Raw genomic sequence first — 22,471 nt, forward strand, 5'->3', positions numbered from 1 at the left:
GGGAGTTTGTTTCCATGTAGAATGTTTAATGACTTCTTCCAAATATCTGCTTGTGAAGAGTCCACACGTGTCCACAATGTCACAAGCAATACTAAAAGTCCATATTTCAGTACTTTTAAAACATCAGGGATTGATTTGTTTTTATTGATCTTTTTGTACAATGAACCATAAACAGTATTTAAGGCAATGCTACTTGTAATGATATAAAACTACATTGCACAAATAATACATGATATCACAGCTTGTAACTGAATCTTGGTTCCATAAAGCCAAGTATTTTAAACCAACTATCCCAGATGGGTAAAATGATCCCAGACATGTAAATACAGGATATTTATAATTTCTCACTGCTTTCGTCTATAAAACAAAGACCAAACCAATCCTGTATCACAAAATGTTTCATGAAAGCCATCACTTGCAGAGAAATGTCTTCAGGCTGCTTCTTGTATCTACACTCATATTCATTCTGCTACATCCAGGCCCCCCTGTCCCAATCCCGGCGCACCACTGCACCGTTTGGCATTTTCCTCTCGTTTTCCGCTTCATTTCCTCATCAGCGGAATGCTTAGCTGTCTTTGAGCTGAATGGAGTTAAATGTTACAACCAGGACAACGTTAAATTGTGCAGGGAGGGGAGTCTCCCTCTGTGAATTCTTGTCATCTCTGGACGAGCAGAACAAAGGACCTTGCACTTTGCACCTTTCCCTTGCTGAAACACAGCCTCCCAAAACCACAAGCTCCCAGTATGATCTGCTACTCTGTTAAGAAGCTCTTTTACAGAATGGTTTTATGAAACTGTATCTCAGCTGAACTGAACTCCAGTCCTTAAACCTGGCCTGGAGCCTAATGCTTTCAAAGAAGCAAATTTCTTTAGATAAATACAATGCAATACAATACCAGAACTTTTGGTCATAAATTTTAAAAAGGGTTTTCTTCGGTTTTGGCCTAGAAGGAAGGTGAGGCACAGGAACACACCTTGGGCAGCGCCGCACCTCAGCATGCCTCCTCCGAGGCCACCAGTGCGCCCTCAAAACGCATCTGCTTGTCGGAACAAACCTTTCGACGCCACACTCAAGCGCAGTGGGGAGGAATTGCACCAACTCCGGCTCTCTCCGACATCACAGCGCGGTATCCCAACAGATGCCGAAGGCGGAGGTGCAGTCCATCACAGCGCGCGGTGACCGAAACGAGAAGGACGTTTGTGGTTGGGGTTGCGCGTGCGTACATTACAGTTACAAAACAGCTGTGAAAATTACAGTGGAGCCGCATTCTATGGACTTCTATGGCAGTGAACTTCCCACGTTTGCTGTTGCCAGGGGTGACGCAACTATATAAAACTGAACAGTTTGGATAGAGAGCCAGAGAAAATAGGCCAGAGTCTTTCGCGCAAGACGGTCGAGCCTTGACAGATGCTACACAGAACACAGCAGCCGGGAGTGCCCGCGCAAGAGAGTGGACGAATCCTGATCGTTTAATCTCGGCCGGAGACCGTAAACCAGCGGTGAGGCGATGCAGCTAAGCAAGCAGGCGGCGCTCGTTAAGCCTGCGTAAATAGCTGCACGATGGCAACATGGTTGGTGGGGGGCACATCCGAGGGAGGGGCGGCTGGCGAGGGGTCCACGCGTGCTGTTCACATCCATGGGCACCCGGCCGCGCACCCACTCAAACGTTGACACCGGGCCCCGGGGAGGTGGGGTGTTGTGGGGGGAGGGGGTGGTGATTATCGAGCTTGGTGCGGTCGACTTCTCAGAGGTTGACCACCGGAATTCTGCATGAGGAGGGATGGATGGAGCAGGGAGAGAGAGCGAGAGATGGAAAGAAAGGAAGTGGATGAAATAAATCATGGTTTATCGTGCATGAGATTAACTTCAAAATCCCCTGGCTGGAGAAAGACAGGGATTTGACAGACTTTTTCCCCCTCTTTGCCTCTCCCTGTCTCTGCTGTTCAGTATGAACGGTCAATAAAAACACAAACACGATTACATTCTACATTTGAATTGGCAAAAATCTAATCTCACAAACTGTGTAAGCAATCTATTTAGTTCTTAGTTTTCTGCCTCCTTTGCACATGTTCTTGTATCCCCTTTAACACACACATTTCAGCACAGTTACCTCGGGTTGGCACACGCGCGCACACGAACACACACACGCACCCTCTACCTCTCTCTGTCAGGGAAGGAGGGGCTGCTGGGTAGTGCATGCCTGCTGTCCTCTTGGGCCAGGGAGCGTGAGACGGAGAGAGAGAGAGGGGGAGGACGTTGTGAGAGGCTGCGATCGTAGCTGAGGGAGAGACACAGATAGAGAGAGAGAGAGAGAGAGAGAGAGAGAGAGAGAGAGAAGATAAAAGAGAAAAGCTTGTGAGAAAGTGGGAAGTGGGAGCCCATTAGCAATTCACAGAGAGAAAGTGAGATGCCCCAGCTACTGATATCTCAGCGGCCACGAGCGTTCTCTCCAGGCGACTTCGGCCTGAACGATAAGGTTTTTATTAGCTAAAGACAGAGAGGGCGGCAGGGAGGTTGTGAGGGCCCGCCTAAAAGAAAAGGTTGCTGTTTGTCAAACTGCATCCTTTAGTCAATTGATGGGCTTGACTAAGAGCTGCAGGTAGACAGGTCCCGCAGATGTAATATTCCTACCACACACACACACACACACACAGACTGATGGAGAGTGCCAAATCAGGTTCTGCTCCGAGTGAGAAGCCATAAACGGTGGCGGGTCGTTAGGAGGGGGCGGGGCTAACGCAGAGAGAATGCCGCATGCGGACGGCGCCTTCGTTTCATCTCCCCATGAACACGGGCACAACAAATTGCCAGCAGCCGAGTTAATGTGACAAGCCGAAGCGCAGCGTGAGGTGCAGGAGGGTCCGAATCCGCTCGCCGCACGGACGCAGCTGCCAGTTAATACGCGGGGGAATAGAATCCAGCTGTCTAGAATATAATCTGTTGTGTTATATCTGTATTCACTTACAGGTGTCCACGGAAACATATTGTAAAGATGTGTGACAATAATACATTTCCAGTTGCAATACGGAGATCACATTATTAACGGACAAGTTATTACACATGGTAAGATGTACATCATAACTGAGATGTGGTTTAGAACTAGATGAGGCTTTTCAGACTTCATTCATGATTATACTGAGCTGTGTGAATAAACAGCTTTGGTCCAAACAAGTGCACACACCGTGATGTGAGCTTCTGGGCCATCAACTCATTCAAACAAAAGCTTTGAAAGAAACTGTAAATGCTATCTCACAGACCACCCACACACACACACACACACACACACACACACACAGCTAATGACAACAGCGCTACGGGTCTTACAGAGCCATAAATGTCCCTGTGTAACGCGTCCGCTGAGAGATAACAGCAAGAAAGCCTGGTGTGTGAACTGCAGCATTATCAGCCTGACACACACACACACAGAGTTTGTAGGGATGTGTCACAGTGTCTGAACATACACACATGCCCGCAACAGTGATGAAAGTGCCTCACCAGAGTTTGGCTGAGATGATGACCGCCAAGAGAATCAGCAGAGATGAGATGGTCACGGTCACGTAGAACTGGGGATCCACTACACCCAAAAAGAAAAGATGGAGGGAGGGAGGGTAAAATGAATTAAAGAATAAATAAAGGGGTTACAAAAATGGAGAGAAAAGAGAATAACAAAGATGGAAGCTAGGTAGGTAAGAGAAGGTAAAGGGAGAGAACTGCAGAAGTGAAACTGAACTGAATCTTTTCTTTTGCTTAAAGCTCTTAAAGTTTGTTTGCAAAGATGAAGCTACAAAAGAAGAGCATTGTGCGATTTGGAGTCCTTATTGCCCAAAGCTACACCTTCTCCCCACCTTCTTCAACCTCTCTTTCTTCTGCCTCCTGTTCTTGTTCCACGCCTGAATCTCTGGCTTCGATGGATAATGGCTGCTGCTGGGTTTGTGTAGCCAGCGCGTCGTGACGGCGCAACCACGCTTCGGCCGTAGCCGCCTTCGTGCCCTCCGTTTCCTGACTGGACAGGAAGTGATGCGTCTCATCCTCCAGCAGCTGCGTGGGGCCCCAGTCCACGGCCCAGAGCGGAGTGGGAGTGGCCTGGGCCGTGACGGACAGCTGCATCTCGCCCGGCCCCTCCTGCCGTTCGCCCTCGGAGCCACTGGAAGTGGGGCAGGCAACCATAGCAACCAGCAGGAGGTGCCAGAGAGGAATCACCCCAGAGATGGAGCTAGGAGGTGGAAACAAGTGAAATCGTGACAGTAATGCAAGACGTTAACAGTCAAGCCAGACGTTTTCAGGAACATGGCCAAAAGCAGCCGACTAGGATGGGAGGCGACGGATGTCCACACTGATAAGCAGCTGTTCCGCTTGTGTTGTTGTTGACGCCTCCCTCCACTTTCCCTTACCATGTCTCCATGGCTTCTCTCTCTTCACTGGCTGGCTGTTCCTCCGATCATCTCTTTAAAGGGGGGGGGGGAGACAGAGCTCAGTCCTGACACCTGCTGAAAGACCATAACAGACGGCTGCAGGGGATGAGAAGCCTCGCTGAGAGAGAGAGCACAAACACACGCGCACCCTCGCGTGCCATACAGTCGTACTGTACGCAAACGTAAAAACCATCAACACACTCGCAAAACATCCAGTACCAACACTGCACACTTGCAAACGGACGCGAACACACATTCGCAGCAATGAAACCATTTACACGCACGCGCCGAAGAGATACAGCGGAAACAAACCATATGCTGAGACGCACAACACGCACAGACGCACGCACACACACCTGTGGATATATCCACTGAGCATTAAAGCAGTTCCTGACTCAGGCAACAACTCAATAGCTGCAGCCAGTTCCTGTAACGCTGTTTAATGCTCCAGCAATGACACCACATACACACACACACACACACACACATTGGAGACAGACATCAGTCCACATTGCCTACCTCTCGCTGCTGATGAAGGGAGTGGGAGCAAGCCAGTGTGTCAGAGTGGGAAAAGGCATTGGTTGCCGTAGCGACAGAGACATGGAGAAACTGAGAGAGAGAGAGAGAAGGAGGAGGGACTAAGGTGAGGGGGGGCGTGTAGGGGGAGATCCTGTAGAACAGATATTTAAATGCTAATTATGCTTTTTAACTGGTTCAATTAAACAGAATAGAAGAGGGAAACATGAACGGATTTTGAAGACAGAAATAGCGAAATGCAGAGGAGAAGCATCTTACTGTTTTTCTGAAAAAGGATGAAAGACGATGAAGAAAAAAGTATTCAGCGCCATTTCGGCAGAGGAGAGGACAAACGAAATATGTAGTGTCAGAAAAAAAAAAAAATCAATGTACATTAATTTAAGTCTGGGCAGTGCGAGCGCTCAGATGGGTTAGAGTATTTATAGACAGTAACTCCAGCACTGATAAATAATCACTCACACACGCGCGCTGTCACAATATGGCACTTTTATTGGCTGTACGGCAAAACATTTACACGGAGAACAATCTGGTGTCCATCCGCTTTCTGCCCCGTCACCATTCACCCAATCTGTTACACTTCACACCTCTCATTCTACCCTTCCAGTCTCTCTCTCTCACACTCGCTCTCGCTCGCTCGCTCTCTCACTCACTCACTCAAGTCTCTCTCTCTCTCACACGCTCTCGCTCTCTATCACTCTCTCTCTCTCTCACACGCTCTCGCTCTATCGCTTGCTCTCTCTCTCTCTCACTCTCTCTCTCTCTTTCTATCTCTCACTGAAGAACACAGCGTAGCCATGAGGAACCAGCTGCCTCTTCTGTGTCTGATGAGTGTTTTGGATTGTGGTCTTCACCATCGTCTGCTGGGAGACACGGGTTATGATTTAGTGCACCTGGAACTTATGTCGAAATACCTGATGACCATCTGTTCACACATTTGTTGACCAAAGAAATAATTAAACTACTTCTAATAGAGCAAACAGAGTTAGGTCTGATAACTCCAGAAGAGAAAAAGTGAAGGCTTCACATAAAAATCGCTGGGCTTGACAAAAATCTAAAAAGAAGAGCAAACAGCCCTGTTTTCTTTCAATCTCACTCACTCTCACTCTCCTCCGACGAGTCTCTGTCGGAGTCCGCAAGCAAACCATCCAATCGGCTGTCACATCTTACGCTGACATCAACTCTGGAGTTAAAACGAGAACATAGACAACTATGAACTATGTACTGTACGTCACAACCATGACAAAAAACAGGGCTTCTGGTTCGCGTACATCAAACCAATCCACTAATTCTGATGTTCACGCTTTTAACAAATGAAGCCAGATGAGTTTTGATTGGCTAGTTTTGTATGGCGGATACCACTCAAGTTAAGGGCGCTGTGTCTTCTGAGATATGCTCCTTGGATGCGACTCTGGCACTTAGTATCACAATCAGTCGGTCAATGCCAGTATGTGTGTAGTTTGTGCTACAAGCGTCAGGAAGGCACCAGTACAACATCACTCCCATGTCTGCGTGTGCTGGCAGTCGATGGACACGAAGACCAGAGTTATCACTGTGGACACAGTGATAGACTTTACAGACTTTACAGTGTCTCCCCCAGACAGCACATTTTAACTACGCATGGATATGATTTGTAAATCAATACTTCAGTCAATGCTTCTCATGGCATAAACACACAGCGCGCACTTTCTGAAAGGTCATATTGCCGATGCTCAAATGAAGCGATTGTGAACTTGGAGTTGGTCTGTCAGATCCCATTACAAGAACACGCAAAGAATACCAGGGCTGTGTGGCTTGGAAATTTAAGGAGTGTAAAATATTTGCATGATCAAGTTGGAAGCAGTGTTAGAAAACATGCTAATCATATGTAATACGTCAACGTGCTGTGGGTGAAAAGGAATTCACCTGTCGAACTGCATCGTTTGGATGCAGCGTACAAAAAAGGGAGTTAGTATCAAATGCTGTAATTAGTACTGTATGTGAGTACTCCATTTGAGTACCGAGTACTCCATTGCCTCCATCATGTACAGAAAGAGACAAGCAAGGAGGCATCAAACATAGATGGAAGGTTTCTAAAAAAGGTGGTTTTAGGTCGGTCGACGTCTCTTCAAATACTTCATGAAGCATTCGTAATGTACGATAAATAAAACAAGAAGATGACATAAAAGAAAAGCACGTTGCCTTCGTAAAGCCGACTTAATTATTGATCGGCCATTAGCGCCTGACAGTGACGTATGCACCTGGACCATACAGTAATGGAGTCGGCAGGTAGTTCATTACATGTGATTTAGTGGTCATTAGTCTGTGGAAGGATATCTGTGATATTTTTGGGCATACAGTGCAGACTTGGTGTTTGGGCAGCAGATAGAGGCAGCCTCTGAAAGGGGGTTATGCCGCCCAGAATGAGCAGGGGCATGTGGCGGTAGACTAGAGGGCGGAGCCTCACACCTTTTGGCATTATCTGGAAGCTGTTCCCAGACGATGAGCTCACGGCCGCCGGTGACCCAGCGATGACCCCCGCTTGGTGTGAGCCACGCCGCAAAGCAAAAGATTCTGGGTAAATCTGAACTGCTGAGAGAAATGAGGTACCTGCACTCAGGAAGAGAAAACACTGAGAGAGAGAGTGGGAGAGAAGGACAGAATAACAGATTAAACGTGGAAACGGGCATTCACAGAGACATGAGGAAACTTCGGCTTGTCTTACAGTTGAGAGTACTCTCTCCGGTGGTGAGATCAAAGCAGGAGCCACTTAGAACACCTGGTATTTGATTGACACAATCCGTCACCCCAGCAGTGCTACTGTGATTGGTTAATCGTCTCACTGTGCCTAAATGGGATTGGACAGAACAGACACCTGATGAGAAGGTACAGTTCTGCAGCTCAAATCACTAAAACAGAACTAGGAACAACCTTTTTCACCAGAAAAAAAGGAAACAAATCTCACATAGATACACACATAGATAGGTATGACGGAATGTCTTTTGTGTAACTGAAATTAAGGACAATGTAAAAATTCTGGCTGTGATAATTGCATCATTTGTTTATGTCCAATAACTGGGTACTAAGCTGTATGGGTTGGTTTTCCCCCAGTCCTAACCATATTTAGGAGATCTTGCAGTAAATCATATGACAGACTACAATCGTTCCCGGGCGTTACATTCTCAATTAGGTCAACAAACCATCTTTTTCCCCTGATGAAACTGTTTACAGATTCAGGGATAACAACGTCCTTCATATCCAACACGTTCCGAAGAGAATGGATTAAGACGGGAACGCTATGGATGTTTTCAACATTTCCTCATGCCCCGCAGGCAGACGGCTTCCCCTTGCTGCTCTCTCCGAGCCGCTGGGATTTAGCGTGGCGGAGAAGTAGCAGGGCCGAGCTATGATGCATGCCATTAATAAATCTGTACAACGGCTCCGGGGCCAGGAACCAACGCGAGGCTGCCGAGAGCTGTGAAATATTAAACGCAGCACGACTCTGCCTGGCAGACAGGCGTGTGGCGTCGCGCCGAACGAGCGCCGGCCTCCTCTCCCACACCGAGGCGGGAGGCGGGGCCACAGTCGCACCCGGCGCCGCACGTGAGGCTGACAGCTTTGGGCGCGAGGAGAGACGTCACCTGTCTGCCAGTCGAGGACGCGGATGGTGGCTCTTCCGCAGGCCAGGAAAACGCGGTCGCCGCGAGCGCTGAGACGCAGCCTCCCGCCGACATCGCCGCCGCCGACGCAGCATGTGACTTCCGGCCCCCAGCGCCGAAGCGGGCGGAGAGGCTCTGCCCCTTGGTGCTGCATCTCCCACACACAAATGCTGCCATCGGTGGAGCCGCTGAACAGCAGAGGTCCCTGGGACTAATGAGGGAGTGGGGTGGGGGGGTGGTTGTTAGTGTCACTGTTTCCATAACAGCTCAGCCGGGCTCTTAATAAATAAAGAGCATCAGTAATAAATAAATAAACACAGATCAGAGGATGCCTGCATTTGCATAAGGCCTCAGCACTTTAGGAGTCCTCAAAAAACCAGGCTTTAGCTAAGCAGAATGTTCAGTTCTCAAACTTGCTGGATCGATGCCACTAACGAGGAGACAGGAGAGCGATATACCCCCCCCCCCCAACCCCCGCATGTGGTTGCCATAGCGCTCACCCACCTGTAGTGCGTCGACGGCGTCTGAGTGTGCGTTGACCGACTGACAGTTCTCCTGATCGCGCCAGCCCCACACCTGCAGTTTCCCAGCATCTGTTATACAGCCGGAGCGACATCACCAACAGCCGCACACACGCACGCACGCACGCACGCAGATGACTGAACGCGTGCGCACGGGTACGGCGTTCTCACCTGAGCCTGTCACAGCGTAGCCCTCCCCCTCTGCTACAAAACAGAGGCTCGCGACGGCATTGAATGTGTAGACGGATCTCACGCACTGGCCTGTCGGAAAAACACAGGGGCTGATACACGTGCTGCTGCAACAACCTTTTAATGCACATTTACAGTCATATGCACACATCGTACTCATAACTTTGTCCAAACAAATCCTGTTTCCTACCGCACTGTGCATTAAAAAAAATGTTCACTTTATTTCTCGTGGTGCGAACGAATACGTAGTCGTCCAAACAGCTGACGTTTGGTCCTGTGTTCACCTGAAAGCGTGGGGACCTATTTGAGTCAGCAGGGATGCGCTGGGAGAGTTGCCGTGTGACTCACCGGAGCTCAGAGTCCATGTCCGCATGCAGCAGTCGGCGGAGCCGCTGAGCACCAACCTCTCGCCGTCGGCCAGACGCAGCACAGTTGCTGGGAGCACAGGCGAAAGCGTGGCGTAGAGAGAGAGAGAGAGAGAGAGAGAGAGAAAAAGAGAGAAAGAGAGCAGACAGGAGAGAAGAGGTGGGTGGGAAGAGTGAAAGAAGGGAACGGACCAGGAAGTGGTGGTTAGCGCATCTGTGAGAGGCAGCTGCTCCATCGAGATGATCGGTTGTTCTCTACTTTGTACTTGGGTGGGGTGGGTGTGTGTGTGTGTGTGTGTGTGTGTGTGTACCTAGTCTCCTGCAGTACTCAGCAGGTGGTACGCTGAGGCAGGTGACCCCGCCACGGTGACCTCCTAGGTTGTGCTGCTCTGTTGCCGTGGGAACATGCCACACCTTAACTGTGGTGTCACGGCTTGCGCGCGCCCACAAGCAAAGGAGAGATAAGGTACGTTAATTTGTTAATTTCACAGTCTGTTTGAATTACAAACTGTTTAATTTCACACACAGAGTAAAAAAAAAAAGAAAACAGCTCCCAGTACCTGCCAGAAATGACAAAGTTGTCCACAGCTGCCACGCAGGTGATGATGTCACTGTGACCTTCTAGAGTCCTAAGACGAAACTTGACTTTTTCCCAGGATGCTTTGAGAGCTCTGAACTCAGCGTCTGGGAGGGAAACACAGACACCAGTTACCTCACTATACTGGCCTCATGACACTTTTTAATTAACCCTGGAAAGGGCAGAAACAGAATGGCCCACAGTCCAATTTTAATTACACATTTATCTTTGGAGATGGAAAATGAGTTAGCTGGTGGCATGTGTAGCTCATAGGTCTAGTTTGAGTGTGTGTGCGTGTGTGTGTGTGTGTGTGTGTGTGTGTGTGTGTGTGTGTGTGTGTGTGTGTGTGTGTGCCCGTTTGTCCTGGGTCGGTAGAGGCAGTGATAGCTGGAAGGTGTGTGTGTGTGTGTGTGACACTTGGATCGGTGGAGGCCGCAGTGCCTATTAGGTGCGTGGATGGGGGTGTGTGTGTGTGTGTGTGTGTGTGTGTGTGTGTGTGTGTGTGTGTGTGTGTGTGTGTGTGTGTGTGTGAGTCTGACCTGGATCGGTGGAGGCCGCAGTGGCTGGGAGGTGATGTGTTTCTCCTCTTCCTTCATCCTTCACCTCATCTTCCCGTGCTGCCTTCGCCATAGGAGGGTCCGCCAAACAAGCCTCCGCCCCCTCCTCCCTACGTCCGCACACACAAGAACTAAACAAACATCCAAAATGACATTACCAAGTGCAAGCCGTGTTTGTGACGTGTCCGACCCGTGTAAAGCATGAAGAACCTGTGTCGACTGTGCATTTGTAGTGTTATGCCACCTTTCTATGCTACTACATCCACAAGGCACTACTGGCTGTCCATTTGATTTTGAACAAGGCTGCATTTCTTTATCTATTCAGATATTCTGGTTAACCTCACAGCCAGCAGCCTATGAGGAACCTGATAGGACAGGAGTCCTTCTGTCATTACACACATATGACCCCTGAGCTTCTGTGACGTGGCTTTGTTATTACACACATGGCCCAGTGTCGCGACTGTGAATGTACTGTAACAGACAGACTGAGTCACGTATGGGCAGTGTCGCCCTGGTTAGAACAGTCACACGTCACTCGATCCTGACCTCCTCCACTTTTCTCCCCAATATCTCTCACTCTTACACTTGTCTTTTCATGTTACCCTCCTCTTCTCCCACAATGCACTGGGTTTGCTGGGAGCCTGAGTGGTGCAGCAGTTCGGCCAGCCTGGTGCGTAGCTCCACCTTCTTCGAGACCTGAGAGAGAGAGAGAGAGAGAGAGATTGTTTTTGTGTACCAAATGGAAAGGGAGAAAATAAGGATGAATCAACAAAAATAATTCTAATAAGACCTTTCATAATTATATATTACAAAAATTAATTTTGAGTCCTTTTTTATGTTATTATTTTAAACATATGCTCCTAACAAAACAAGTCTCCAAAAATGTGGCTGCTTTACCGTGTACAACCGAGTTAGAAAAAAACAACAACTGGGTAATTAAGTTAACGTGTGAGATAGTATTTAGCCTCTTTAAGAGATGACTGGCCAATGCACACTTTAGACTTGTATATGCTCCAAATCTACGCCGAAGGCAATGCGATCGCAGCAAAGCGATCAGGTTTTGCAACAACGGGATTTTGTGTTTTCATTCTGTACCTTTACTCTTTCTTCCGGAGTGAGGTCAGCTTTGATCTCCAGGTCCTCAATCTGCCTCAACTTCTTCTGGAGTTTCCTCACCTCCCCCATCTGAATGCGTCTGTTCAAAATCCCTTTCCTTTTTGCGTCAACCTGAAATGTTGTCCTTCTGCAAATATTTATGTTCTTCTGACATCTATCATAGTTTAAGGGTTATGTTCACTCAGGCTGAATCCGACAAGAGATTTATACTCGAAGTATGCCGCCCAGCCTAATAAAGTTGTTTCCATAAATCCACTTGTTGGGATGCGGATCGTAAAAGTCTAAGAAGACCGTACCAACCGGAAAAGTACTGAAGTACTGACTTCATCCAACGGAAGCGACTGTAAATCTCTCTGGCGACATCGTGCGGTCATTCAGACACGTTTCCCCCATGGTCTAATATCAAATCTATACAAGTACGAATTTTATAAATACACACGATTGGTTAAACAATTTAAAACAACAGAATAACTAGATAACTCGTTACAATATGCAACAGCCTGCGTCAGCAATACCACGCGATTGATACATTAAGGTGATTACACTTATTGTTACTGAAAGTCAGATACTCGGACATCAAATTAATTTAGTTACGTTTTTATATACACTGGATATGCACTGGAATCCACGATGATTTCACTGCAGCCGTAATTCAGTGTAATGTGACCTTACTGGTCGGAAGTGACATCAGGGCGTATGGCAGCCGTTTGTGAAATTCGACCTCATTCGGCGGAAGTGTGGCGTAGACAGTTCGGGCAACTCCGTAAGAAAAGAGGAAAAAAAGGAAAAAAAAAAAAAAAAAACCCAAAGAACGGAAACTCGTTGAATTTCTTCAAGAGAGTGTTTCTGGACTGCCTTCAGAAACGACCCCGACCGGAGGAATTCCCCGGGGAGGGAATGAAAGTGTCCTCGACGGGTAATTAGGCTTGGTGTGTGTTTTTTATTTTTTGCTTGAACGTTGTTTTTGTGCAGCTGTCGCTTCGCCGTCGTCTCTCATGTGCCGGAAGTCAGCGTCAAGCCCCGGTTTCGGCGGCGACGTTTTTTCTCCTCGCTTGTCCTTTTTTTTCCCCCAAATCATCGGGTGTTTTTTTTCTCCTCACCTCCGTGTATTTCCACGGGCGCGATGGTTAGAGTGGGTTCGTGGGGTTAACGTTACGCGTTTAGGACGCTGCTGATCCCGTATCAGCAGTCCTTAGCAAGGCTATATTTAAATAAAAGGACCTATGGTTTATAGAATAATCTTCTCCATTATATTATGTGGCCTTTTCGAAAGAAAAAACAAACAAACCACAAAACACTTAATTTTTCATTCGCAAAAACAATGATACATTATGTGCATCTGAATACGTCTGAACAACGTCTCGACAAGAATGGTCCCGCCAAACAAGTCTGCATAAGAAACACAAAATGTTTGGAGCAGTAAGGTTATGATGTACAGACAACCACGAAAGTCAAATATTAATTATTAACTAACTGGAATAAGAGGTGTATAAGAGGTGTATGTGTGAGTAGCTGATACTGGTATAGCAGCTTTTATGTAGAGAGCAAACTGGATAATGGGCCTGTGTCTACCACGGCCGATGGTGCTATTTTTCTGTACTATATTAACTCGTTTCATTTGTTTTGTTTTTTAAATAAAAAAGATATTGCACGTCTATATTCGCATGACTCAGACGTTGAGTCCAATGGTCTTTCTCTCAGTGTAGTATTCATAGCGGCATTCGTCTAGGTCGTTTTCTTGATAATTTCTTTAATGAACTTGTCCTTGTTATGACCATGAAGCAGGGATCAGCTGCTTATTGTTATGGGAGCATTGGTTTTGCCTTTTACTGGTTTTGTCTTCATGTTAATCACAGGAATAATGGAGGATTCCCATTTTAACTCCTACTTCTGGTCTCCAGTACAAGGACAGGTAAGGACATGTTGCCTATTAGTCCACAGAATTTGTGCATATTCAGATGTACCCTGAACACCTTAAGATGGACATTTTGGTTCTAGCTTAATTCCCAGTATGCCTGTACTTGGTATACAGTGTCCCTGACTTCTTCAATGAGGTGTTTTGAGAGTTGGTACGGGAGGGGGGTGGACTATTTGAGAAACACTGCATTAAGACATGCACATTGAAACTTAAGCCATAATTTACCAAATGTTTTATTTCTAGTTTCTCTTAATGGTGTGTGTGTGTGTGTGTGTGTGTGTGTGTGTGTGTGTGACAGATTGAGAATGCTGTATTTCTAAACAAGGTGAAGGAACAGCTGGTGCAGGACAAAAGCCCCACCTACCCACATGGCTCCTCCCACTACCCCACCACAGCAGTGGTGGCAGTTGCTGGGGGTGTGGCTATGGACACAACAGCTGGAGGGCGGGCGCTGAAACAGGAGCAGACGCATCAGCCCCAGTCGTCTCACAGCATCACCGTCGTGCCGGTCCCCTCTACCGGAATCATGACAGCAGGTACAGACGGCGTGGCCATGCAAAGCGCACCACTCCCCAAAACCTCCACTGAGGCCCTCGGGGACCATGAGTCATGCCTAATGTACGTGCAGATGGTGTGGCTGCTGGGACCTGTCTCATTGCCTGTTTGTACCTCCTCCTTTTTCTCACACACACACACACACACACTCTCGCTCTCTCTCTCTCTGTGGTTCTTGCTTTCGCACTCTGTCCAGCGGGCTTGGTCACTCTGGTGTCTCCTGTGTCCTCTGCTTCGTCTCTTATCCCTGGACATCCAGCGACTACTATGATAACATTACATACAGGTAACGCACTGCTATAGTAAATATACAGACAAGTAACTCAGTGCCATAGCAAATCAAAGAAACATCACAGCCCAGCAACCCACTGGATGATGGAAATTACGGATCAAGCGTTTATTGTGGGGTTTTTTTTTTTTTGCCATGTCCGGCAGATAAGAAGGAAGATGCTGCGTCCTGCTCCCCTGTTATCATACCAATACCGTCGAAACGAGGCAGGAAGAAGAAAGCCACCCTCCAGATGGTGGGCCCGCCCACAGGAAGTGACGCGCTGATGCTCAGTCACCTGACTGGACAGGTACCATATCCGTGTGCACCCCCTCGCCTCCTGCGTGATGGTGGAGTGGCGTGGAGTGGAGTACAGCCCTTGGTGGGACTGCTTTCTACAACTAGCCCTTGCATAATGGGCTGTGCATCTTGTTTTACATTGTGTTAAATTGTAAACACAATATACAAAACTATATATTACATAAGAGGACAGTTCATAAAAGGCTTAGATGAGCAGCAATAGGATATCACAGCCAGCCAAAGGATTTTTACCTTGGAAAAACTGCCAGTTTTATTATTATAGCTTTTATTACCATAAAAGAGACACCATTAAGTTGAAATGATTGACGGAGACCTGTTTAAAACAGCCCGTGCAGCCAGTCAGGTAAAACCCATCATCTCAAAGTCCTGTCTTTGATAGCATGACCGCATGCGTGCACACACACGTAGAATCAGCTGATCTGAGAACAGCTGCTCACGCATGTCATAGAAATGAGGTGGAGGTTGTGTTTTGTAATTCAGTTGGGCAGTTATACATTGGGAGGGGGAAGAAATCGCAGCAAAACTTATTGTAGATTATAGTGTAGAACAGGAAGTGCAAGGTGCTTGGACCCGCAAGGTCACAGGTTCAATTCCCACGAGCATGTGTAATGATATACTGATTGATTTATGTAAGCTGCTCTGGAGAAAAGAGCCATATGCTAAAAAATGTCAAATATCTGAAAGGCAAAAATAAATTAAAAAAAACCCTCACAACTTTTGACAATTCAAGTGGTGTTGCCAACTTTAGATAACACTTTTACCTGTTCTATGTGGAACCACAGTGTGGAAATGTTGTGAGTGAACAAAACAAACTGTAGCCATGAAAGTGTCTCTTATTGTCAAGTGTGCAAAAGGGGGTGTCGCCATAGTGCCAGCGTCTAGTGGCTGATGAAGGTTAATTGCGCTGGGTTTGACTCATCTTTCCAGATCCTGAGCCATGCTGAGCGTGTGGTTTTGTGCTGATGAAAAAAAACAATACCAAATGTCATCTTGGTTTAAACTAGCAACAACACTTAAACCAGCAACAAATATGGATTGTAATTAAAATGAGCAAAGGGCCTGTACTGGTGTCGGAGGCGTGTGCTGGCGTTCACCGTTGACGCACTCATGCGCCGTTAGCACCCTGCCGTCCTCACGCACACATCTCTGTTGGGGTGACCGTCTGGTTAACAGGGTCGCCCCGCGCCCCTGACACCTCCTGGCGTTGAAGCGGTGCCTTTCGGTCCTGTCACCTTCCTTCACCTGGCCAGCCTTTATCTTTGGCCACTTGCAGTCCTCCCTTCAGGCTGGGGGGCGGGGCTGGGCGGGGCGGGTTCGAACGTGGATGTTGGTGGTGTTGCCACGTGACTCCTGTGTGAGAGGCGCAAAGGGACAAAACAAACAATAAACAAGCCCATTAGTCTCTTTCCATAAGTAATCCAGTCACATGATATCAGAATCATATTGATCAATTCTCATTATTTTAATTAGAATTCTCCATTAAATGCACGTGCCGGACAGGTGGAGCGTTCGCTCGCGCGGCAGGTGCTCTTGCGCTGTCTCCCCTGAAGTCTCGCTCAAACAGACGCATATTTCCTTTTCTTCAGCACCATCCAGTCGAACACTACGACCTTTCCGCGGAGGACGGCCACGCGGGGAAGGAGGGAGGAAAGACGTACAGGTACAGCACCTCGCAGGGGTCATGAGCCAGCATGCACAATGTGTGTGTGTGTGTGTGTGGTGGTTTTTATTTTATTTTTCAAAAGCTCGTAGCAGAGGCAGGACTGAAATGGAGGCATCTAATGCGTTGTTCACTCGCACGGCAGCAATGCATGGTTCCTCCCTTCCCAGCAAGCGCGCGCACACACACACACACACGGGCGCGCGCGCGTGCTTGTGCTTTTTAAGCTATGTGGAATGAGTTTCAGTCTGTATGTGTGTTGGCTTTGTTAAGTATGACAACTATCCCTCTGGTATGTGAACGCGGCTGCATGTGCCAGCATGGCTGTTGCCAGCGACACACACACACACACACACACTCTCTCCTCCGCTCCCTCAGTCGCTCCTCCCCTTCATCTCTCTGTGCTCGGGTTTCTTGCCTTCCCTTCTCGTCTTTCCGTTCGTTGGCAGTCTACGGTTTCCCTCTGTTGTTGTCTTCACTGATCTCATCCTCTCTCTCCCTCTCTCTCTCTCTCCTCTCTCTCCTCGTTTTCCTACATCACCTCATCCACTCCTCCTCCCCACCTTGCCCCATTTCCTCTTCCGTTCATCCTTTGACCTTACCCCGCTTCTCCTTCTGACCCCGTCATCCCCTCCCGCCTCCCCTCCCCCCTCCCCTCCCCTCGGTATGCGTGTGTTCCTGTCCATAGGTGCCGGATGTGCGGCCTCACGTTCTGCAATAAGTCAGACATGCAGCTGCACGCCAAGTCTCACACGGAGGTGAAGGCGCACCAGTGCCCGCACTGCTCCAAATCCTTCGCCAACTCCAGCTACCTGGCACAGCACGTCCGCATCCACAGTGGCGCCAAGCCCTACATCTGCTCCTACTGCCAGAAGGCATTCAGACAGCTCAGTCACTTACAGCAGCACACACGGTACTGCCGCGGGATAGGGAGAGCCGGGAGCGTGTGTGTGTGCGCGTGTGTGTGTGTTAACTTGCCCCAGTTCCAGTCAAGTTAAATGGCCGAGGCCAGAGCGAGAGGTGTCTGTGGGTTTTGCGGGGGGCAGGGCCTACCTTGCTTTCCCCCCATCACACCTGGTTCTGTAGCAGAGGAAGACGCACTCTCTGTAGTCCACATGCTGGAGTAAGAGTGGCATCTGTGTTTGGCTTGTGAGCACAGGAACTGTGGACTGGTGGGAAACTGTGGACCCTCGGAACAAACAAGAAAACGTTCGTTCAGGGAGCAGTTACGCGTCTGTGGGCACGTTGGGAGTGGTGTGCGAGACTGACACAACATGCTGGAAGGTGGTGTGTAATCGGCCCTCGCACAGAGCTGATCGTGGGCGTATGGTCATGTGTTTGGTAGAACACAGACACTGGCCCCTGGCTTCCGTTTCGCACATCCCTGCTTTTCCCTGCTTTCTTCCTGTCATACTTTCCTTTACTATTCAAGCTTTTTCTCAGATGCTATAGATGTACACCCTCTTACCCTGTACCTGAAACACACACACGCATTTACAGAGCAAAAGCAGAAGCTAGTGAAATTCAAGGGAGTGTGTGAGAGCGCGTGTGTGTGAGAGCGCGTGTGTGTGAGAGCGCGTGTGTGCGTGAGCGCGTGTGTGCGTGAGCGCGTGCGTGCGTGAGCGCGTGCGTGCGTGAGCGCGTGCGTGCGTGAGAGCGCGCGTGCGTGAGAGCGCGCGTGCGTGTGAGCGCGCGTGCGTGTGAGCGCGCGTGCGTGTGAGAGAGCGTGCGTGTGTGTGTGTGTGTGAGAGTGTGTGTGAGTGTTTTCTAACCTTGCCATGCTGCACTTTCAGACAGCTTTACAAGCCTCTGAAATGGAGGTCTCCAAAAAGGCCCAGGGACCTCCTGAACTCTGTGCGGCGTGGCCGGATAAGGCAGGTCTGAGGTTTAATGGCCTGAGACCTGCCAACCCATTGAATTGGCTGTAGAGATCAGAGAGACTTCAGCTATCACAGATATCACACCAAGCCTACACCAATCGAAACTCTTACTGCTATAATGAAAAGCTGAATTACCTGGCCAATTTCTCTGCCATCCGTGCAAAAGAACCAGAGTTGCGCCAGCAAGAATGCACACCACCACACCCCCTTATGTCAGCACGTACGTCAGTTATCGTCACTGATGGATTTCAACCTTTGCTGATGTGCTGAGGTGGGAAACGGTTTGATGAGGGTGCGTTGATGATTGGCGAGCCGGCAAGCCATCGTGCGTAATTCTTCGGTGTTTACCTTCACGGTGGTGGTCACCTTCCAGGACTGAATTGGCACACATATTCACCGACTGTTCTGGTGGATCACGGACTTCTTGTTGAACGGAAATGAAGTGTACATCCAAAAGTGTAAAAAATAATGGGGTGAACTCCAAAACGGCAGAAACAAAGCAAGGTTGGTGAGCAAAGTGCTCTGACAGGTATATACGCTTCCCAGGAGGTAGAGTCACATCTCCTGAGGGTTGTGTAATTTTAGCAAAGGGGTGTTGGGCCTTGGCCAATAGAGAGACTAGCCTCGTTGTGGGTAACTGACGCTACATTTGTATCAAGAGTTTTATACTCGCACTAAAAGAAAGCATTAGGCCTTAAGCACAAAACTAACTGTACTGAATATGCTGATTTAACAAAGAATATGAATTATGAAAAATATACTAACGATTGGTTACACCAAATATGCTATTTTAACGTTGACTACATTAATATGATTATAATACGTGAGAATTCATTTATTCATTCATCACATCATAAATAATAATGCTTTAGTATATTTAAAATTGTTGATTAATATGTTCCATCCTTCCAATAGCAACTTGTTAAAAATACAATGTTGTATCGACACCTTAAAGCCAACATGAAGATGACCGCATTTGTCTAGAAGTAGTTGATTAGACTAGGAATGATCGAGATTCATCTACATTTAAAAAGTACTGTAATAACTGTAATGCCACGCGTCTGTGGATAGGACACTTTTATTCTGACCTGAGTGCAGTTTTACCAGCATTTCTAAGACCCTTGCTATTGATACTGTCTCTCTCTGGCTCTCCCTGCAGAAATCACACTGAATCCAAACCCCATAAGTGTCCCCACTGTTCTAAGTCCTTTGCAAACACCAGCTACCTGGCCCAGCATGTGCGGATTCATACAGGAGTGAAGCCCTACACCTGCTCCTACTGCCAGAAGTCCTTCAGGCAGCTCAGTCACTTGCAGCAGCATCACAGGTAATTTCATCCACACTCCTACCCATCATCCTCCTCCTCCTCGCCCTCGGTTTCCGTGTTTACACAGTTTATTTTTACTTCAAAATAAACTTTTTCCCCCCTCAAACTAGTCCTTAAGCTCTCCCGAATGACACTGGTCTCTGTCTAGAATCCACACGGGAGACCGGCCGTATAAATGCAGTCATCCCGGCTGCGAAAAATCCTTCACTCAGCTGTCAAATCTCCAGGTATGAAGACCAATATCTTCGCTATTTCTTTCTTCCATGATGTGTCGTAGAAAACCATGCAACAGGAGCGTTCAGACAGCCATTAGTGCCTAATGCTGTGAGGTTTTTACATTCGCTGTATCTGGGATTCAAAACATTAGTATATAGGCATATGACTTTCTTGACACACCAGTCCTAGTTTATAGTGTGTGACAATACAATTCAATACGATTCGATCAAATTTTCAATTCTGATGTCAAGATTGTTTTAATATGTGAGCTTAATATTTTATGTTGGAGTATTCTGTATTGTACTCGATTTACACAACACTTTTCAGTTGCAGACTTAAAACTGTAACTAAGTGTTTATTAATACTTAATTGTTGGTAACACCTTTATGTCTATAGGGATTATAATATCAATGCTGCTAAATTAAGCAAACAATTTAAATCAGTCCTGGAAGAACTACTTTGGAATTAATTGGACTGTATTCATATGAAGCTCAATGTGTTTAATGTACAATTGTGTAGCATTTTGGAACCAGTTATAACATTTCCTAGATGGAGATTTGGTACCGATGTCTTCACCTCGTCCTTTATAACGATATGTTCGTTTCCCACAGTCTCACCGCCGTCAACACAACAAAGACAAGCCATACAAGTGCCACCACTGTAACCGTGGCTACATCGACTCGGCCACCCTCGAGGTTCACCTCTCCACTCATACGGTGAAGCACGCCAAGCTCTACTCCTGTGGCCTGTGCAACCGCACCTACACCTCGGTACGATCACTGCAGCGTGGGTCCACCCCCCACCCATGTCTGCGTCAGAATGTCAATTTCCTCCGTCCAACTCTCTGCCCATCCGTCTCTCCACAGGAGACGTACCTTATGAAGCACATGCATAAACACTCTCCGGAGATGGCGGCCGCCCCGCAGGGGTCGGTGCCGGCCCAGCGGAGCCACAGTCCGGGCCAGGCGGGACCGGGACCAGGGGCGCCAGCGGAAGGCGCTCCGACAGCAGGTGCCCAGAGCCGGGGCGACAGGGCCGGTGCCTACCCCCAGGCCGTGTTCGACCTCCACCAGTACAAGCCGCCGCTCGTGCCGCTGCCAGACCTCCAGTACAAAACGGTCAGCATGACCGACCTCTCGCCTCACAAAGACCTGTGTATCACAGTGGAAGCCTCAGCTATACAGGTGGAACATCTGAATTCGTGAGGTGTGAGAGTGGATCCCCTGGAACAGGGGACGCTTAGAACAGGACCGACGTTTAAACGGGGGAGAAAAAAAAAAAAATGAACACAGGAACTGTGTGAACAGAAGCTGCCTGAATGGAAACCAGTTTCCCTACTAGGCATGTTTGTGTTCGAGGAAGCAGGTACTGTTCATTCTAATGGAGGAATACTTTTTTAACTTTTTGGGCTTTTTTTTTCCCCCCTCACAATTATCCTGTTCTTCCTGTCAAAAGTCTTCGGTGAAAGACATGGCTGTTTCTATGGTTACACTGGTCAAATGACTAAACCTTTGAACTTTTTTATTTAATATAGTGGTTTAGTGATCTGTAGGTATTTCTATCTACTGCTATTACAGTATGAACTTGCTATTGTCAGACAGCATGTATGAGCTCATTCAACATGTTGCACAATATGCATGTGGTATTTTGCCCTTTAATTTTTAAAAGGGCAAAATCAATTTTCGGTCATGCTGAGGGGGAAAAGTATATCAAAGAATCTAGTATATTGTGTGTGTGAGTTAAAGACTATTTCAAGTAATGGTACAAAAAGGAAGGCAATGTTCCAGCAATAGCCAGTCTGTGAATCATGAGACGAATATGGCCTTGACATGATTAACCCGCTTCACTATTCATTCATGTGGATTCTGTAATAAAGGCACTATCGTTATATTACTTCATATTAGTATTAACACCTCCTCTCAGACACCAAGCCCCGTCCTAGACATTAAAAAACAAGCGAATTAGAATGAATCGCCCTTTTAAAAACAATAAAAAAATTTGACCAATCTGACATTTGAGTCCTTGTTGCTGCATCGTGCATCAGAAATTGTTAATTGTCAAGTGTTGCATCTTTTTTTTTAAGTAGTTTACTTTCTGAAGTTTTTAGTTATTCAAAGGTTCCAAGCCTGGCACAGTTTCTTACCGAGTCTCGTAGGCTAAAGAGACTTTAAGCTCAGTAAACGTTACTAATGTCCTCACCAGCTAGCAGATTTAGAAACAAAGTTGATCAAGCGCTTTCGCCCTTCTCTTCCTCACTTCCCTTTTCAAAAACAGACACTACTACTCTACTAACTTGTGGGGGTGTTATGTGATAACGATTCTGAAGAGAGGGCGGGTTTCACCAGCCATCACATGTGGAAAGAGAAAACGTTCACATTATTAAACTGAGCTAAGAGAGACTGGTTTATGTGCGTAC

The 22,471-nt window shown here is 47.6% G+C and overlaps 3 protein-coding genes and 1 long non-coding RNA gene across 14 annotated transcripts; 1 reads left to right on the forward strand and 3 right to left on the reverse strand.

Moving 5' to 3' along the window:
• Positions 1-104: 104 nt before the first annotated feature.
• pianp (PILR alpha associated neural protein) lies at positions 105-4,483 on the reverse strand. Of its 3 annotated transcripts, none has more exons than XM_026999180.3 (5): positions 4,393-4,483; positions 3,847-4,214; positions 3,497-3,575; positions 2,160-2,279; positions 105-1,767 (listed from the first exon to the last, which is right to left on the reverse strand). In XM_026999180.3, exons 1-5 carry the CDS (start codon positions 4,401-4,403, stop codon positions 1,746-1,748), a joined length of 600 nt encoding a protein of 199 aa, XP_026854981.2. In that variant the 5' UTR covers positions 4,404-4,483; the 3' UTR covers positions 105-1,745. The 3 variants fall into 3 exon arrangements, with proteins under 3 accessions (XP_026854981.2, XP_035386878.1, XP_081552834.1); XM_035530985.2 differs by having other exon boundaries at positions 2,153-2,279; XM_081696708.1 differs by having other exon boundaries at positions 2,112-2,279.
• Positions 4,484-4,838: 355 nt separating this feature from the next.
• si:ch211-154o6.3 (uncharacterized) lies at positions 4,839-12,407 on the reverse strand. 5 transcript variants are annotated; one of them, XM_081696703.1, is made up of 13 exons: positions 11,890-12,407; positions 11,378-11,490; positions 10,777-10,925; positions 10,221-10,344; positions 9,972-10,093; positions 9,644-9,730; positions 9,278-9,367; positions 9,090-9,178; positions 8,568-8,796; positions 7,652-7,774; positions 7,396-7,558; positions 6,048-6,130; positions 4,839-5,022 (listed from the first exon to the last, which is right to left on the reverse strand). In XM_081696703.1, exons 1-13 carry the CDS (start codon positions 11,977-11,979, stop codon positions 4,973-4,975), a joined length of 1,512 nt encoding a protein of 503 aa, XP_081552829.1. In that variant the 5' UTR covers positions 11,980-12,407; the 3' UTR covers positions 4,839-4,972. The 5 variants fall into 5 exon arrangements, with proteins under 5 accessions (XP_081552829.1, XP_081552830.1, XP_035386862.1 ...); XM_035530969.2 differs by lacking the exon at positions 4,839-5,022 and adding an exon at positions 5,422-5,807; XM_081696704.1 differs by lacking the exon at positions 6,048-6,130 and having other exon boundaries at positions 4,888-5,022.
• Positions 12,408-12,459: 52 nt separating this feature from the next.
• Positions 12,460-22,066, forward strand: znf384b (zinc finger protein 384 b). Of its 5 annotated transcripts, none has more exons than XM_035530963.2 (11): positions 12,465-12,826; positions 13,767-13,822; positions 14,127-14,364; positions 14,580-14,669; positions 14,819-14,961; positions 16,559-16,632; positions 17,321-17,545; positions 19,672-19,839; positions 19,988-20,066; positions 20,667-20,825; positions 20,922-22,066. In XM_035530963.2, exons 1-11 carry the CDS (start codon positions 12,607-12,609, stop codon positions 21,258-21,260), a joined length of 1,791 nt encoding a protein of 596 aa, XP_035386856.2. In that variant the 5' UTR covers positions 12,465-12,606; the 3' UTR covers positions 21,261-22,066. The 5 variants fall into 5 exon arrangements, with proteins under 5 accessions (XP_081552823.1, XP_035386856.2, XP_035386860.2 ...); XM_035530965.2 differs by having other exon boundaries at positions 12,691-12,839; XM_035530966.2 differs by lacking the exon at positions 12,465-12,826 and adding an exon at positions 12,943-13,329.
• Positions 18,429-18,982, reverse strand: LOC145651211 (uncharacterized). The gene is made up of 3 exons (XR_014117018.1): positions 18,861-18,982; positions 18,648-18,778; positions 18,429-18,554 (listed from the first exon to the last, which is right to left on the reverse strand). It is a non-coding gene; the product is annotated as an uncharacterized LOC145651211 (long non-coding RNA).
• Positions 22,067-22,471: the final 405 nt, after the last annotated feature.

Source organism: Electrophorus electricus, chromosome 14, assembly GCF_041902795.1.
Source record: "Electrophorus electricus isolate QZ-2024a chromosome 14, ASM4190279v1, whole genome shotgun sequence".
In the NCBI taxonomy this organism is placed as follows: Eukaryota; Metazoa; Chordata; class Actinopteri; order Gymnotiformes; family Gymnotidae; genus Electrophorus; species Electrophorus electricus.